This window comes from Rattus rattus, chromosome 12 (genome assembly GCF_011064425.1).
Source record: "Rattus rattus isolate New Zealand chromosome 12, Rrattus_CSIRO_v1, whole genome shotgun sequence".
Taxonomy (NCBI): Eukaryota; Metazoa; Chordata; class Mammalia; order Rodentia; family Muridae; genus Rattus; species Rattus rattus.
Window position 1 is genome coordinate 58,498,211 of NC_046165.1, and position 18,518 is coordinate 58,516,728.

The following is an 18,518-nucleotide window of genomic DNA, read 5'->3' on the forward strand; positions in this document are numbered from 1 at the left end:
GTGGCCAGCAATGTGGGCCACATGAAGAGTAGCACCTGGCTAGTCTTCTCTAGCTAAGAGCACTCAGCTCAGATCCCTATGGCCTTGGGACAAGGGAGGCAGTGACTGGGTCCTAGAGCCTTGGATGCTTGCCCCTTCATGATTCCCAGAGCACCTAACTGTCCTAGGTGTCCCTCAGAGGGGCTTCATGAAAAATTTAGGTCTGGACATGTTCCGTCTGGTCCAGTGCCCTCTTCCAAGCCCAGCCCCACCAACTCCAGATGCTGAAAGCAGCAAGAGGGGAAAGAAAGCACACACAAACCTGTAGAGAAGCTACTCCTTCCTAGAAGCTTAGCCTGCTCCAGACGCCTCCATCCTGTGAGAAAGGTTCTCCTTGCTCTTCCAGATGCCCAACAACTTTTACATTTTGCATTGAGGTCACCCTACCTTTGGGCAAATCCAAAGTCCTAAATGTCACATATATTCATGTCCCCACCCCTGCCACTCCACCCAAACAGGAATCCTTTCCGTTTAAAGAAAAGAATGTGAAAGGGACGAAGCCTCACCTGGACTCTGCAGCCTCCCTCCGCCCTCCTCCCCATCTTCCATTTCCTGGCAGTTTAAGCCTCATGTCCCACCCTCACCCCTAATATGTATCTGCTGCCTTGAGCTCCTGCAAACCCCATGTGTCAACACTCCCTTGGCCATAGAGAATACCAAGAATAAAACAGATTGAAACCATATTTTAAATGATTGCCCTTCATTTGTTTTTAAATTAAATCGAGCTCGTGGTTAAAACAAGAGGAAACATTCAGGTCTTCACCAAAAGTCCACAAGCTACCTTTACTGTCAGCCACTACAGCATCTGCCCTGGGCTGACAGGAGCCTAGGGGAACGGGGAATGGGGACTGACCTGAAGGAGGTGACACCCTGCAGGGAGTTCTGATGGGTAAACAGATGGCAGGCCTGGGTAGAAGGGTCCTATCCCAGTTCTCCTGGTGATTCTGTGGATGGCCCATGTGCGCTGGGGTCTGGCTCCAGACCCCTGGACACTAAGAAGTCATTACTACTATCCTTGGGTCTTTGTAATGGGATAGCAGTGACTCTGACTTGTAAGCCCTCTTCGGAGAGCTATATCTGCAACACTGAGTCAGCATGCCCCAGAAGGCTGGGAAAATGGGGAGACGAAGGAGAGCTCTTCCCCTGCCGAAGGGGAGCATGTCTGGCTCAGCACCAGGGCTGTGCCCTGGCTCTCACCTAATCCCCATTCATCTTCTCACCAGCCTTAACTCTCTCCCAGCTTTGCTCACTGTCTGTATGTTCATCTGGTCTCCAACCAGAACCAAGCTCAATGACACATAAACAGCTTGGCTTGAGGGAGCCCCACAAATGCTTTGGATTATGTTCTCATTAAAGTGAGAGAGGCTAATGTGGCAAGCCGCCGAAGAGTTCCAGATATAGGCCAATCAGAGTCCCCAAGGGCAGGACTCTAGGCTGGACAGCAGGAAGTCAGGGGATTAGGAAAAGGAGAAACCCTCCTTGGGGACTGGAGAGGACTATGAGTTACAGAAATGAGATGTCATCACCAGGAAGAGGGCCAACACTCAGGAAGCACTGGTAGAGAGAGGACTGGACTCTGGGCAGGCAGCTGTCCTTCCCCTCCGTGGGCCAATTCTCACAGTTCTGGAAAGTGGTGGTCCCTATTGGCTCCCTTTGTTAAGGGCAAGCAATTTAAGGGGCTCTCACCAGGGGAGCAAGGGTGTGGCAAAGCTGCTATGGGAGGGGTGTTTGCTGAAGGCTGGTGTCAGCCAGGCTTCATTTAAATCATCCCAGATTCCTTGCAAAGGCTATAAACAGTGGAGTGATGAAATTGCCTTTGGAGCCAAAACAGGGAGGAGGCCCTGTCCCAAGGGAAGGCCAAGAAGCGCCACTAAAGAGTGGTGAGGAATGAGGAGCAAGGACAGGAAGGAAGGGATATCTCTCTGAGGGGCTCAAATGAAGCCTGAAGACCAGAGCCCCCCTATCATGCAGTGCTCTGCAGAGTTCTTGGGGGTGGGCCTTCCTAGATAGATGCTGAAGTTTCCGTTTAGACAAGCACAGAACGGTCCAGAGAATTCTAGTCCACCCAGCCTGAAGCTTTTGGGAAAGAGATCATCACCCTATAAAGTGCCTGGGCAAAGCAGTCCTTGTAAACAGCTGGCAGATTGACTGAGGGATCCCAGACTGAAGGGCAAAGCAGGGCTGCAAAGGTTGATATACATGTAACAAGATGGGCTGCGCCTCACACACCACCCAGCTGGTCCCTATCTCCCTCTCCCACTAGCTCTTCTTTACAGTGCTTACCAGCAGGCAGGCAGGCAGGCAGGCAGGCAGGCAGGCAGGCAGACAGACGACAGACAGACAGACAGACAGACAGACAGACAGACACACACACACACACACACACACACACACACACACACACACGCCCCATTTCCCCATCCGTCTGTCAAATCCAGAGACTAACTTCTCTAATTTCTTATACCATCTCCTTCTCAGGCTACTTTTAGGGATCCATCAGGACAGGAGAGATAGGAGCACTTTTAAGCCCTAATATGTTCTCATCTTTAGCCTCTCTCAACTCAGACTTCCCCTGGAGGTGGGACTCTGAATCCTGGGGCCATAAGGCACTCAGACATGTTCCAGTGTAGCTATAGGACCACTTAGCAGAAAGCATAGTGAAAACTCAGGCAAAGGTTTCAAGGCACTCTTCCCCGAGCCAGCCACTGTGCTAGACACGGTGCCTGCCCCTGCCCTCTGAGCATGAGAGCTGGCAGCCAGGGCCTTACTCCAGTGTTGGTTGAATTGTGACAGACCTTGGAGCTAAGCAGAGGGGCTGTATGGGAGTTGCGAGAATCCTCCTCAGTTCCTTCCCTGATGAGCCCACTCACGGTTGCCACGGCTTCTCAAGTGTTCTTGCCCACCATCTTTGTTTCTTTTCCTGTTGCTATGATAAATGCTAACAAAAGCAACTTCAGGGAGAAAGTCTTTCTTTTGGCTCACGGTTAGAGGTACAGACTGTCACGGCGAGGAAGTCCAGCCAGTGTGAGCTTGAGCCAGCGGACCACGCCCATCTGCAATCAGGAAACAGACAGTAATGCATGCTTGCTGCTGCTCATCTCCTTTTCTCCACATACACACTCCAGAATCCCAGCCCTGGAATGCTGCCACCCACCACAGACAGGTCTTCCCACCTTGGGTAATTCTAGTCAAGGTACTGCTCCCTAGGCATGGCCAGAAACCCATTCCCAGGTGACTGTAGATTCTGCTAAGTTGGCGTTGAACATTGACCGGCAAATCCACACTGCGTCTCATCTTCTCAGTTGATTACAGAAGACACAAAGCAACATTTGGGACATGAGGTTAAGGAATCAATGGTGTACAAAACCCTAGAGGGCTGTTGGTCATTGTCACAGCCCTGACGTTCCGCCTGCTCAGTCAAGTTCTTGTCCCTTCTTCTTCTCCCCTGATCTTGTAGTTGCAGGAGAAATAGCTCTTAGAACTGTGACGGATTTTTGTTCCTCCCTCCCAGTTAGTACACAAGCCAAGGAGGGAAGATTTTTTTTGAGTGCAAATCTTGGCTTCTCCACTCGTATTGTGTGTACCGTTAGTAACATTCTTAAATGTCTTTGGCCCTCGGTCTATTTGACCATAAAACTGATACTTTAGGCTGTAAAATTTATATGATTGTCAAAATGATTGCCTTGAGGCCAGACCCAACACTTCGGCCACATTTCAAAAATGAAATGGAAGAAAACAGAGAGGACTGACTGCTTCCAGAATGTTTTGGGGCTTTAAATTTTTAGGTAAAAGGTAAAAAACAAACATCTGACCAAATGCAGAGGTGGAGTTGAAAGAAAAAAGAGATTTCCAAGGACCAAGCAAAACAAGCCCCAACGAAGAGGAATTCTTGGAGGAGGAACAAGAGGAGGAGGACAGGGAGAAGGAAATGGAGGTGGCATTAAACTGGGAGCTCAAGCCAGAGGGGACACAAATACAGGACCGAGTGGCAATATCCTGAGCATGGAGTCTGCAGTGTGTACAATGATGGGAACAAGTGACTGAGAGTCCCAAGGGACAACTAGGTCACTGCTACCACAGCAATGCCGGGACCACACCTGTCCTTCCTCAGACTACTGTCTGTCACTGTGTCTCACTAGGGACAGTCCAAGACCTTTCGATTGGTCATGACACTCACTCTGACTGGCCGGTGCCTGATTATACCTGTCAGGAAAGATTCTAACTCGTACCTCAGCTGGTTCCTCTGAAAATGAGGAAGGAGAGGAACAAAAGGCTAAGGGAAAAGAGCCATTTGGCTGAGAGCTGACCAGAGAACAACTCGACATCTCTAGACTCCAGGTAGGGTCTCCAGTGTGTGTGTGTGTGTGTGTGTGTGTGTGTGTGTGTGTGTGTGTGTGTGTGTGTGTGTGTGTGTATGAGTGTGTGTGTATATGTGTGTGTGAGAGAGAAAGAGAGAATATATGTGAGTGTGTGTGTGAGAGAGTGTGTATGTATGAGTATATATGTGCGTGTGAGAGAAAGAGAGAATATATGTGAGTGTGTGTGTGTGTGAGAGTGTGTGTGCGTGTATGAGCATGTATGTGTGTGTGTGAGAGAGAGAGAGAATATATGTGAGTGTGTGTGTGTGTGAGAGAGTGTGTGTGAGTGTGTGTAGTGTGTGTGTGAGAGAGAGAAAGAGAGAGAATATATGTGAGTGTGTGAGTGAGAGAGTGTGTGTATGTGTGTGTGTATGAGTATGTATGTGTGTGTGTGTGAGAGAGAGAAAGAGAGAGAATATATGTGAGTGTGTGAGGAGAGAGTGTGTGTGTGTGTGTGTGTGTGCCTGTGTGAGTGTGTGTGTATGAGAGTATATGTGTGTGTGTGTGTGTGAGTGTGTGAGTAAGAGAGTGTGTGTATGTGTGTGTGTGAGTGTGAGTGTGTGAGTGTGTGTGTGTGTGTGTGTTGTGTGTGTGTGTGTGTGTTAGGGAAAGAACCAGGCTCTCATACATGGTAAGTACTTTTTTAGTCCTTAGGGCCAATGTTCCTTCACAAGCGTTTCACCAACAATGTTTTAGAATACAAGATAAAATATGGGGGTAATTTGAGTTAAACTCATAAATACGTTTGTCTTTATAATGAGCCTCACTGGGGTATGCCAGCAAATCAATATATGTCATGCAGTTAAAAGTATGATTTTAATATCCTTCTTTGAGGATAACTTGTCAATTATCTTATTAAAATATCCTTATGGTCCAGGGGAAGCCAACGCCCTCCTCTGGCCTCTGTGGACATTGCAACCACATACACATACCTCATACAGTTGCACACTCATGCACATAATTAAAAACAAAATAAAGGAGTTGGGGATTTAGCTCAGTGGTAGAGCACTTGCCTAGCAAGCTCAAGGCCCTGGGTTCGGTCCTCAGCTCCGAAAAAAATAAATAAATAAAATAGCTTAATGGCGCATATATATATATATATACATACATATATACATACATACATATATATATATGGCTGGTGTTAAGACACATAAGCAGCTTTCTCTTGAGAAGCCCACAGTCACACTGGGGCATGCTCTGTTCTTCCTGAGTGTCTCTCTATTGACATCCAGAACTAAAAGGGTCAAAGATGCTTCTCCTAAGGAGTTTAGGTTCTGTCCTTGACTTTATCCCCATTTCCCAGAGCAAAGTAAGTCCTAGTGGGCTCAATGGCTTGCTCTGCCTCTTTATTTTTTAAATTAGTTAACTAATTAATTAATTTACAATCCAACTGCCATTTCCCCTCCCTCCTCTGCTCCCTCTCTCCTCCTACCTCCCCGTCCCATTCACTCCTCCTCCTCTTCTCTTCAGCAAAGGGCAGGCCTCCCACAGATATCAACTAACTGTGGCCTATCAGTAAGTCTGGGTGTATTGTCTTCTATTAAGATTAGACAAGACAACCGAGAAGGAGGAAGGGTCCCAAAGGCAGGTCAACAAAGTAAGAGACAGCCCCTGCTCCTGCTGTTAGGAAGACCAAACTTCTACTATATGTGAGTGGAGGACCTATGTCAGTCCCGTGCAGACTCCCTGGTTGGTGGTTCAGTCTTTGTGGGCCTCGATGGACTCGGGTTGGTTGGTTCTGTGGATTTTCTTGTGGTGTCCTTGACCCCTCTGGCTCCTACAATCGTCCCTCCTCTTCTTTCCCAGGCAGAAGCTCCACCTAATGTTTGGCTGTGGGTCTCTGCATCTGTTTCTGTCCAATGCTGGAGTCTTTCTGATGACAGTTGGGCTAGGCTCTGCCTCCTTGTTAAAGCACCTTCCTCATTATTTTCCCAGGAAGGAGGGAGGGAGGGGGTGGAGAGGGAGAACAATTTTCTCGATAATGACACACATCATTTTAGGTCTTATTGAGAAATCACCTGGCCCTGGACCCCTTCTCCTCCATGCTTCCTTTGACAGTTTGGCGGGACACCAGAGACATGCAGGAAGTAGAATGTTCTCATCCCGTATCTACCCACCTCCGGATTCCTGCTTCCTCCTTCCCAGCTGGGCTGGACACAGTCCTGGAGCCCAATGCAGTGCCAGTTTCAGAGTTGTGCCTAGGGCAGGAAAATTCAGCTTCTGCTCCATGTGTTGGACCAGCCAACACAATTTTATGTCTCTTTGCTCCACCCCCAGGAGTCTGAGTGAAGTGCAGAGTAGCCTGTGTGTCCTCCTAGCTTGTGGGAGATGGGCACATCTCTTTACCAGATGGGTGGGATGTCTCAATAACTTGGCCTTCTACATCTTACCTCTACTCCCATCCCCCCTTTTCAGCTTATATCAGCTCACCTGGGGCTCAGGTGGACTGAATTGGACCTAGGAACTAGGTGGGCTTGGGATGTGAACCTCGATATTAGATGGAAAGCTGGAAAGGGAAGGATGTGGCTTGAGGACAAGCTGGGGTCTGAGCCAACTGGTTCCATTGCAGTGAGATCAGCTGGCAGTGACAGGGATGTACTGTGTGTCACTGAAGAGGACCTGGCTGGTGAAGACGAGGACATGTCATCCTTCCCATGCTCCCAAGAGGGTAAGTGCTAGGGACCCCCTATCTCCTCTGTGAGCTGAGAGTTCTTACCTTCATCTAGACTGACGCGCAGTGTGTCCAAGTACATAGCTTCAGAATTCCGGCTCTCATTTTCCTACAGTCCCTTGGAGAGTGAATGACAAGCTGTGTAGCTTGAGGCTGCACAGCATGGATGAAACTGGCATTTGTCATAAGTGTCAAGTCTCCCGGGCTCCACCTGAGCCCTGGCAGGAACCCATGCCATCTCTCCTAGCCACTCACTGTACCCAAGGTCTGTCCTCCACTTTGCTGATTACACTGTTTAAGTTCTGGTTGGACATTCTGTGGCATTTGGTATAGGTTACAGCTTGTGTTCTTTACCTTGACTGGATGCCACACTCACCCGGGGGTGCCCCAGGCCTGCCCTCAGGATTGTGGATTTATTCTAGTATGCCATGTGGAGCAGGCACCATGATTTTAATTGCTGCTGGTCCTCACCATTTGCAGCTAAGCTGATCTCATCCTGAGGGACATCTTACATCCTCAGTGGGCACTGATCACCTCCCAGAGTTGCCAGAAACGCCTGCTCCCTCTTCCCTCCATGCAGCCGCACCCTGACTGGTAGACATTAACTCTTTGCTTGGTCTCCAGAAGAACTATTCTTATTTGCCCAGTTTGAAAACTGCTTACCAACTCCTGGCATATCTGGGGCTGAGGGGGTCCCCAGGTGTGAGATTTTATGCCTTAAAATGGAAACTCTGTAAAACCTTATGATTTACCCCTACTGAGGAACCCTCATTGCAGGAGGTTTTCAGTGCTGTAACTGAGAACGTTAAGGGCAAACTGAGTTGTGTTGAGTGCATGATAGAGCATTGCACTGGCCAGTGGGTGAGCAGGCTGCTGGGATTGTGGGTCATTGGTAGGGCCACTGTAGAGAGGAACGGTGTCTTCTCACTCTGTGGGATGAATAAAGATACTGCCAAGGAAGAATGACTGGGAAGGAGGTATGGGGTGGTTTCTGTCTCCTCTATTCCAGAAAGTTCTAGAAAACTCAGCCTAGGCAGCAGAACAAGTAAGGGAGACAAGCAGAAAACGCCCCCTTGTGAGCAAGTGATGGGGCAGGACAGACCAGAAACATAGAACTGAGCATCCCACCCCAGCCTCTTCACTGACCCAAGCCACTGCCATCTTCTTGTCCTCCACAGGCCGGGCAGGACCCCATTGCAACCGCTGCCAGAAGAACCTATCTTTGCACACATCAGTGCGGATTTTGTACCTCTTCCTGGCTCTGCTCCTGGTGGCCGTGGCTGTGCTGGCCTCTCTAGGTGAGATCAGAGTTTTCTGGTCCTGGCTGCAGGGGGATAGCTGATTAGGTTTCTATACCAAAGGTACTCCCATGGAGAAAAGCACTTCACTTTTGTCACCTATCACCCAGACTAGCATCTTCTTGGCTCAGACATCATTATGGCTAATCCACTAAAAAAAAATTAGACCTGCTTCTAACATCAAGTTAAGATTTAGCTCTAGGAGCCAGGCGGTGGTGGTACATGTCTCTAATCCCAGCACTCGAGGGTTGGGCAGCAGAAGCAGGTGGATCTCTGAGTTCAAGAACAGCCTGATCTACAGGACAGGCAGGACTACAGAAAGAAACTCTCGTCTCAAACAAACAAACAAACAAACAAACAAACAAAGATAGCTGTGGGGCTTTGAGTGGAAGAAGATAACCAGATGAGTTTGGCAGGTCTGTGATAGAATCCTGTGGAAGTTTCCAGAACTACTCAATGCACACCCTATTCCCAGGGTCAGAGAGTGAACCCTGTAACTTCCAGCACTCCAGGTGAAGGTCTTCTAAGGTCTCTGTGTGTATTGTTCAAGCTAAGATTGGGTACCACCTGCATCAAAACTCTCTTCCATAGTCATTAAAATGTAAATTTCCAGGTTAACAGAGTCCTGCAGGTGAGGCCAGGAGACCTGAGTTTTGGTGCTTCTCATCCACAGTGACCATTGTGACCATGGTGATGGTGTATGGCCAGGTTCAGGTAGCTGCTACCTTCTAGATTCTAAGAGTTCAAGATGACTTGTGTAAAATCAGTTTGGTCACCTTCAGGCTAAGATCTATCTGTTCCAACCTGCTTGGTATCAAAGATAAGACTTGGAGAGACAATGGAGGCCTGAACAATGTTTACTGGGGTACAGGCTCTGAGAGTGAACACCCTCCTGGAGAGGCCCTTGATCCTGCTCCTGGTTGAGGGTGGGGAACCAACACCCCTGGCTGTACTCGTCACGCTTCTTTTTGCTATGACAAGAAGCAACTTAAGGAATGGAGGATTTGCTTTGGCTTATCATTTGAGAACAGTCCATCATGGTGGGTTAGGCATAGTAGGAGGAGGAGATAGCAAGACACATGGCCTTTGTGGTCAGGGCCCAGCTAGAAAATCTCAAGGCTCACCCCTGTGACCCACTACCACCTCCCCACTCCTGTGACCCACTACCTCCCCCACCTCCCCACTCCTGTGACCCACTACCACCTCCCCACTCCTGTGACCCACTACCACCTCCCCACTCCTATGACACACTACCACCTCCCCACTCCTGTGACCCACTACCACCTCCCCACTCCTGTGACCCACTACCACCTCCCCACTCCTGTAACACACTACCACCTCCCCACCCCTGTGACCCACTACCACCTCCCCACTCCTGTAACACACTACCACCTCCCCACCCCTGTGACCCACTACCACCTCCCCACCCCTGTGACCCACTACCACCTCCCCCACTCCTGTGACCCACTACCACCTCCCCACCCTGTGACCCACTACCACCTTCCCACCCTATAACACACTACCACCTCCCCACTCCTGTGACCCACTACCACCTCCCCACTCCTGTGACCCACTACCGCCTCCCCACCCCTGTGACCCACTACCACCTCCCCACTCCTGTAACACACTACCACCTACCACCTCCCCACTCCTGTGACCCACTACCACCTCCCCACTCCTGTGACCCACTACCACCTCCCCACTCCTGTAACACACTACCACCTCCCCACTCCTGTGACCCACTACCACCTCCCCACCCCTGTAACCCTCCACCACCTCCCCACTCCTGTACCCACTACCACCTCCCCACTCCTGTACCCACTACCACCTCCCCCACTCCTGTAACACACTACCACCTCCCCCACCCTGTGACCCACTACCACCTCCCCACCCCTGTAACCCTCCACCACCTCCCCCTCCTGTACCCACTACCACCTCCCCACTCCTGTGACCCACTACCACCTCCCCACTCCTGTAACCCACTACCACCTCCCCACCCCTGTAACCCTCTACCACCTCCCCACTCCTGTGACCCACTACCACCTCCCCACTCCTGTGACCCACTACCACCTCCCCACCTCTGTGACCCACTACGACCAGCAAAGCTCCACCTCCGAAAGGTATGCCTTCCCCAACAGCACCGTAGCTACAGACCGAGTGCTCAAAACCATGAGCTCATGGGGCACATTTCTCACTGAAACCATAACAAGACAAGAGGGCAGGATAAATTAGGGAAATGCCCAAACAAACAAATTAATATTTAATTACAAGACGGGAAATGTGCATTGAATAGGGAGAACTGCATGGAAGGAGGCCTTGGCCGAGTAGGCATTATGAAGCACTGGAGTCAAAATAGCAATTATCAGGTCCCCCTATTTCTTTTCCTTTACCTATGTATGGGCTCTTAACTGAGAGAAGGCTCAAACCAAATAACTATTGCCAACTGTAAAGCGCTCCCACAACCCAATTGTGAGATGGTCCTTGGGCTCTCTCAAACGTGTTACTGTTACTAATTAATTTGATCTCTTGACAAATCTGAGATATAAAATGTTCACTAGAAGCCTGGGGATTCTAAGTCACTTGAAGGCATAATGGTTTGGAGGTGGTAAGAATGCTACCTCTATGTTTTCATTTGGTAGATGGCTATTCTTTCTGGAAAAGTTCATTGACCTGCCAAAGCCACCCAACAGACTTTATATCAACCAGTCGCTTTGAGCGATTATAATTCCATTCTGTCAGATGTGGCCTTCAGGGGAGCTGTGTCAGTCATCAGTCCAACCTGTACCCTCTCACCACTGCCAGGGCCATCCATGCTTCTGCTGGATTAACCCAGATACCCTGCTTCTGCTGCAGCATGCTGTAAACCCTGATGACACAACAGCTTTTTTTTCAGGCTGCAGTGAACTGTGAGGTAGTACCAAAAGAAACTTGGTACCAAAGATTTGTACAAATCAAAGAGTTGTGCTTTAAGTGTTTATCCCAAGGGGAAAAAAATCATATCCTCAAACCATCACAGATGGGCTTATTTCTAAGTTGGAATACTAGCTATATCTACAGGTCAGACTCTGTTTATGAGCTTAGGAGAGGAGGCACCTTGAGTGTTCAGTGAGGGAGGATTTTTTTTTTGATAACCCTGATATACTCCTATATAGAGCGTGCTATAGACACCAAAGCTCATGATTTTAAAGTGATTTTGAAGCCTCAATAGAAAAATGTTCCTAAAAACCAACCTCGGTGCCTGACCACAGAAGAAAGGGTAAAAAAAAAACATGGTGTGTATTTATATAATGGAATTTTTTTAACCATGAAGAAGAGGATATGATGTTTGCTGGAAAATGAATAAACACAAATATTATATTTTTCTCTAATTTATAGTTTCTAGATTGTATAGAGAGATATAAAATCTCATGTGTGTATATGCCATGAAAGGAGAAATAAAACTGTGTGGGGAACCAAGTGCAGGGGAAGGAAGCAGGGGCTTGGGATGGGAGGACAATGATGGGTATACACGACAATGATGGGTATACACGACAATGATGGGTATACACGACAATGATGGGTATACACGACAATGATGGGTATACACGACAATGATGGGTATACACGACAATGATGGGTATACACTATATTCATGTATGGAAATGCCTGTGTGTGACACAGTGCCATACATAGTGAATACACACTCTGAAATGGTTTTATAAAAAAAATTTAAAGTATTTTAAAGTTAAATCTTTCAAAGAAAGAATGATAAGATTGTAGGAAGAAGAAAAATGCCCATGATGCTATACCTATAAGAAAAATAGCTGGGATGGTCAGGGTAACACAGTTTTGCATATTATTTTCTAAAGTGTGCATCTGTGTGACTGTCAAGTGGCTATCCATGTGCTCATGATTAGAAGAAATAGATACTTGAAGGTATTGACAAGGGCAAACGCTCTCTGGGTGATGGAATTAAGAATAACTTTATCTGTATGTTTGTGAATTTTTACTATCCTGACTATGAGGAGGTCCTGTTTCTAAAACTCTGGTTGGGAGGTGAATTATGATTCTTGTGAAGGGACATGTGCTGAACTCGGGCAGTAAGAAACCTCTTGGCTTGGCCATTAGGGAGCCTTTCTCCTGGGAGAATTGTGGATGTTTCAGTGGCAGATCGATGGAAATGATCTCACCAATGGTGGCTACTTCTAACCATGACCCCAGTCTCTTCTCTTTCCCCAGTTTTTAGAAAGGTGGACTCTCTCTCAGAAGACATCTCCTTGGCCCAGTCCATCTATAATAAGAAGCTTGTGTCAATGCAGGAAAATCTTCAAGGACTGGGTAAGATTCTAGTGTCCAGAAGCACACAAGCTCCTCTATCCCTTGTTATCCAGAGATGGACAAGTACTGCCTACTTCCTAAGACCAGGCAGTGGTCCCCAGTCCCCTCTCTGGCTGAGCATCATTCATTGAGGAGGGCTGGGATGCTCAGATGCAATGAGGCCTGAGGTGAGAGTTTTCTATATGGGCTGTTGATCTAGCCAGAGGCCATATGCAGAGAAGGAAAGTAAGCATGTCCATTCTCAAAAATCATCATCCATCTCAAATGATTTTTAAGGCCTCCTATTTCAAGTCACTGCCTTCAGTCACAGCACAGTTCACAATGCTCTCTAGCCTCTTAGAACATACTAAGAGAGCGTGAGTCAGAAGGAGCCATCGCAGATGTGGGGTTAAAGGTCATTATCTCTGTTGCAAATAGAAAGTGTTGGCCCGACACCTAATAACACAGTTCTATTTGGCAGGCTAATTCTCTATGCCTTGTTCTCCAGGAGTCACAAGGGAAAAAAGTTCCCAGGGTTACCTTCCCTGCAAGTATATTATAAGATATCAGTCAAGACAACAAATACTAAAATGTGTGTAGAATTTTTAAACGAGTGTACAAGGTTCTTGGCTTCCTCAGAACAGTTAGTTACTAAGATCTACTCTTGAGAATGTGCTGATACTATGGGATAAATATCCAAAGTCTTGCGTTTCTGTTGCACAGTAAAGATGGAATTGCCCGGGGAATGGTGAGGCTTTTCTCAGGGCTGGAGAGGGGTCTTCATAGCAAGAAAGTGAGCAAGGTACAGGAGCCACTTGCCAGTTCCCTGTGCCTGCATTTCAAGAAGGGCCTCTGGGCTAGGGAGATAACTCCGCCATACGAGCTTTGTAACCTGAGTCTAGTCCCAAGAAACCATATGGAATAGGTGGGTGTGGTGGTGGCAGCAGCTTCTGATCCCAGTGCCAGGGTGGTGGAAACAGGTGGATTCTAGGAGTTCACATGCCAGCCAGCCTAGCCTGATTGACAAGTTCCAGGCCAGCAAGAGGACCTATCTCAAAACTCAAGATAAACAATTCCTCAGGTTATCCTCAGACCTCCACGAGTGAGAATGTATTCATTCACACACACATACACACACACACACACACACACACACACACACACACACACACACACACACACACACACCATGACCTTTGTCCCATTTAACTGAAAATGTTGTCCCCTTTTCTCCTGAAGACCCAAAAGCCCTGATCAATTGTTCCTTTTGCCGTGAGGCTGAGCAGCTGGGGCAAGAGATCAGGAAGCTCCAGGAGGAGCTGGAGGGGCTTCAGAAGATGCTGCTGGCCCAGGAGGTCCAGCTGGACCAGACTTCCCAGGCCCATGAGCTGCTCTCCACCACAAGCAGTCAAATCTCCCAGGAGATGGGCACTTGTTCCTTCTCCATTCACCAGGTCAATCAATCCCTGGGACTCTTCCTGGCACAAGTGAGGGGTTGGCAGGCCACCACAGCAGGTATGGACATCAGCCTGAAGGACCTCACCCAGGAGTGCTATGACGTCAAGGCTGCTGTACACCAGATCAACTTCACGGTGGGCCAGACTGCTGAGTGGATCCACGGGATCCAGAGGAAGACAGACGAGGAGACCCTGACCCTGCAGAAGATAGTCACTGACTGGCAGAACTACACCAGGCTCTTTGGAGGTTTGCGAAGCACCTCTGCCAAGACTGGAGAAATAGTCAAGACTATTCAGGCCACCCTGGGGGCCTCCTCGCAGCGCATTAGCCAGAATTCTGAGAGCATGCATGACCTGGTGCTACAGGTCATGGGCCTACAGCTACAACTGGACAATATCTCTTCCTTTTTGGATGACCATGAGGAGAACATGCATGACCTCCAATACCACACTCGATATGCCCAGAATCGCACAGTGGAAAGGTTCGAGTCTCTGGAAGGACGCATGGCTTCTCACGAGATTGAAATTGGCACCATCTTCACCAATATCAATGCCACTGACAACCACGTGCACAGCATGCTCAAGTACCTGGACGACGTACGGCTGTCTTGCACACTAGGCTTCCACACCCATGCCGAGGAGCTCTACTACCTGAATAAGTCTGTCTCCCTCATGCTGGGCACCACAGATCTGCTCAGGGAGCGCTTCAGTCTCCTCAGTGCTCGGTTAGACTTCAATGTCCGAAACCTCTCCATGATCATGGAGGAAATGAAGGCCGTGGACACACATCACGGAGAAATCCTTCGCAATGTCACCATCGTCCGAGGTAAGGATGGGTGGGCAGACCTCTCTCGGGACTCAGGTTATTGTTGTACACAGAAGCACCTGATTTTAGGGAAATCTCCAATTCTGTGTACATAGAGGATGCTAGATATAAGATGCTAGGTAGGAAAATAGATTGCCGAAATCATCCTGTAACCAATTCCCAGGGCATCAGGCAACTTTAAGAAATGGCTTTGAGGATTGGGAGCGATGGCTCAGTGGGTAAGCATACATGCTGCTCTTTTAGAGGCCCTGGTTCAGTTCCCTGCACCCACATAAGGAGGCTGACATTTGTCATGCTAACTTCAGGGGCTCTAAAGCCCTCTTCTGGACTCCACAGGTACATGCACACATACTCTATACACAAATAAAGATAAATAACTTTTAATGTTTGAAAAAGTCTGCCTTTGAGAGCTAGGCTTAGTGGTGCACACCTATAATCCCAACACTCAGGAAGCTAAGGCAGGAGAATTAGAAACTCGAGGTCAGCTTGGGCTATACAATAAGTCAGAGATATGAAGTGAAATCTTATCTCAACAAAGGAGTAAAGCCAAGAAGAAAGGAAGGAAGGGAGTCAGGGAGGTTCTTATAAACCTCATGGTGAAAGTGATACGGCTTTTGACTTTGCCTTTCATAGAAAATTCTATTTTACCCATGACTTTCTTTTAGTCCCCATAGGAAAGTTTACAGACCTTGTCTTTTTGAAACCATTAAGTTCACTTTCTCCCTTTATGCCCCCTCATTAATGCTTTTGTCTGCCTGTCCAACTATTTGTCACTCATAGACCGATTACCCTAATGGATTCTTCTTCTATATCCTATATCTCCCTAAGTTCTCTTGCTCACCAGAATTCTACAAAACAAACAAACCAGAACTAGTAGAATGGAGGTATATAAATGATAGCCAAGTGACAGACAGACAGATACATAGATAGATAGATAGATAGATAGATAGATAGATAGATAGATAGATAGATAGATAGATAGATAGACAGATACATGGATAGATATATAGATAGCATAAGGAATTGGTTTGTGTGACTGGCAAGTCCAATCTGTAGAGACCTAATGGGAAGAATATCAGGCAGGAAGAAGTCTCTTATTCAGGAGAGCCTGAGCTTTATGTTTTATTCTGGCCTTCAACTGATTAGACCAGGCTAACCCTACATTAGGGAGGATAATCAACTTTGTTCAGCCTACCAATCCATATGTCGACCTCAACAAAAATCACCCTCACAGAAACACTCAGAATGAAGCTTGATCAATTATGTAGGAGCCTCATGGCCCCTTAAAGTTGATACATAAAATTAAACATCTTGGATCTACCTCTTGTCCACTTGTTGCCCAAACACAGTTCCTTGTTCCCTACTCTTATTAATCTCCAAATGAAACTCTTAATCTCCAAATGAAGTTGCTAGTAAGGCCATGTTGTGAGCTACCACAAGATACAATGAATTGTCCTGTGTAAAATCAAAGCACACATACTAAAATTTCCCACAGAAGAAGGGTTATAGAACAATTTTCTCTCTCTTCCTTTCTCAGAACTCAAATACTGGGAGGTCAATGTAGTCCATGTGTCCTGTGTTTTAATGGACATATGACAAAGGACTGATTGAGAGAGGAGATGAAACAAAGTTTTAATGTGCACACAGATCTGGTCATAGTGGCAAGGAGGACATACTCATGGCATGCACACCTTATTTTTGTCATCAATCTAGTGGTCATAGCTAGGATTTATAACACTATCTTCTTCTTCTTCTTCTTCTTCTTCTTCTTCTTCTTCTTCTTCTTCTTCTTCTCTCTCTCTCTCTCTCTCTCTCTCTCTCTCTCTCTCTCTCTCTCTCTCTCTGTTTCTCTCTCCCACCTCCCCTCCCTCCCTCCCTCTCTCTCTATTCTCCCCCACTCCCTCCCGCTGGCCCTACTTCAGTTCTTCAAATGTGTCCACTGTCCACTCATAAAAGGAGATGCTCAGAGTATGAGCTTGCAGGCATCCTCAGACATTTCTACTTAGATTGATGGAGATGGAGGAGACAGTAACTGGAGAAGTTCTTGGAGATTGACATTTGCCAGTGCCGTGATCATCACAGAGTTCTTATCACAAAACCTCATCTTTAGCACTGTGGGCCATCTGCTTGAGTCCATGGGACCCTCAGTTCAATGTCTTCACGTTTCTGATACCCCTGAGCTCATTTTCTCTTGGATATAGATTGGTGAGGTGTGGTAGGGGAGAACACATTTAATTGCTGTTTGATTTTATGTTTATACAACAAAGTCAGGCATTGAGTGTTTCCATGGGAATGGAAAGCTTCCCATACCACTTCACTGAGAAGATGCCATGTGTGTGGCCTCTAAGGCACAAGTCTAAGTTATGTCTGTTGGCCATATTCCTCCTGATCTTTCAGTCATCACATCCACAGCTTCTCCTATCTGAAAGAACTTTCCAGGTAAATTGAACACCCCACCCAAGAAGGAACTTGTCACCCACCCTCAAACATGCGCTGAGGCTCAAAAACTGGAGCTGGCATTAAAGGATTGCCTGGCTGGTGTAGAGCTGATAAGCAGAGGAACACAGGTAGGGAGATGGTAGTAACTCAAGCAGTGAAGAGGCTTGCCCAGCATCTACTGAAGAAAATGAGGCTCGGTTATAATTTGCTCTGGGACTTCGGGCAGAATTGTTTCATCTCTGCAACTGTGCTCTGTCATCTGTAAATGAAGGGGTAGGACCAGCCCCTTCCAGCTCTAATTCCAAGTCTCCATTTATGAAACAGAAATCCTGTGGTGTATCCATGCTGGCTACACCTCTCCTAGAATCTTTATCTCTTCTTAGTCTCTGGGATAATTTTTATGTCTGTGGTAGAAATGTCTGTGCTAGACAGTGTCTCTGCTAGGACTATCTTTTGGGAATTAGAGACCAAGAAATCACCACTCATTAGCTGAGTGATGGTAGGGCTCTTCGCCACTTTCAGCTCTGTCTCGTCACCCACTGTGTTCTACTTTGATTTCTGTTGCTGTGACAAAAAGAACTTGAGAAAGAAAAGGCTTATTCATCGTTCAATTCCAGATTACAGCTCATCACTGAGGGGAAGTAGAGGCAGGAACTCAAGCATCTAGTCACATCCCACCAACAGGCGAGAGCAGAGAGAAATGAGTCCATGCAGGCCCACTTGCTCAATTGCTTGTCTACTCTCAGCTGGGTTCCTCCTCTCTTCTACTGTTCAGAGACCCCCTGCTTAGGGAATGGGGCTGCCTACAAGGAACTCTGACTTCCTACATCAATTAACAAATCAAAACAACTCCCTATAGACATGCCCCCAGGCCATCCTGATCGAGATAATTCTGATTAAAACTCTCTTTAGAGGTAATTCTAGGTTGTGTCACATTGACAATTAAAACTAACCAGCATAAACAAGATCATTAATACCTGCCCTGCCTATACCACAGGGGTAAGTTGTGAGGATCAGTGCCAACAATAATGTTAACCTAAAAAGGCTATGTTAACATAAGGTATCCTTCCAAAGTGAAATTATTGATGACACAGGCTCATCGCCCAATTCGCAAATGTCTAACCATTCACT

At 47.3% G+C, this 18,518-nt stretch overlaps 1 protein-coding gene across 1 annotated transcript in view; it reads left to right on the forward strand.

The window, feature by feature from the left end:
* The window catches only part of Scara3 (scavenger receptor class A member 3), a 34,763-nt gene that overhangs the window by 8,678 nt on the left and 7,567 nt on the right, over window positions 1–18,518 (forward strand). The window contains exons 2-5 of the mRNA XM_032917192.1: window positions 6,970–7,068; window positions 8,250–8,369; window positions 12,588–12,686; window positions 13,905–14,948. Coding sequence (XP_032773083.1) covers window positions 6,970–7,068; window positions 8,250–8,369; window positions 12,588–12,686; window positions 13,905–14,948 — 1,362 coding nt within the window. The remainder of the gene's footprint in view (window positions 1–6,969; window positions 7,069–8,249; window positions 8,370–12,587; window positions 12,687–13,904; window positions 14,949–18,518) is intronic.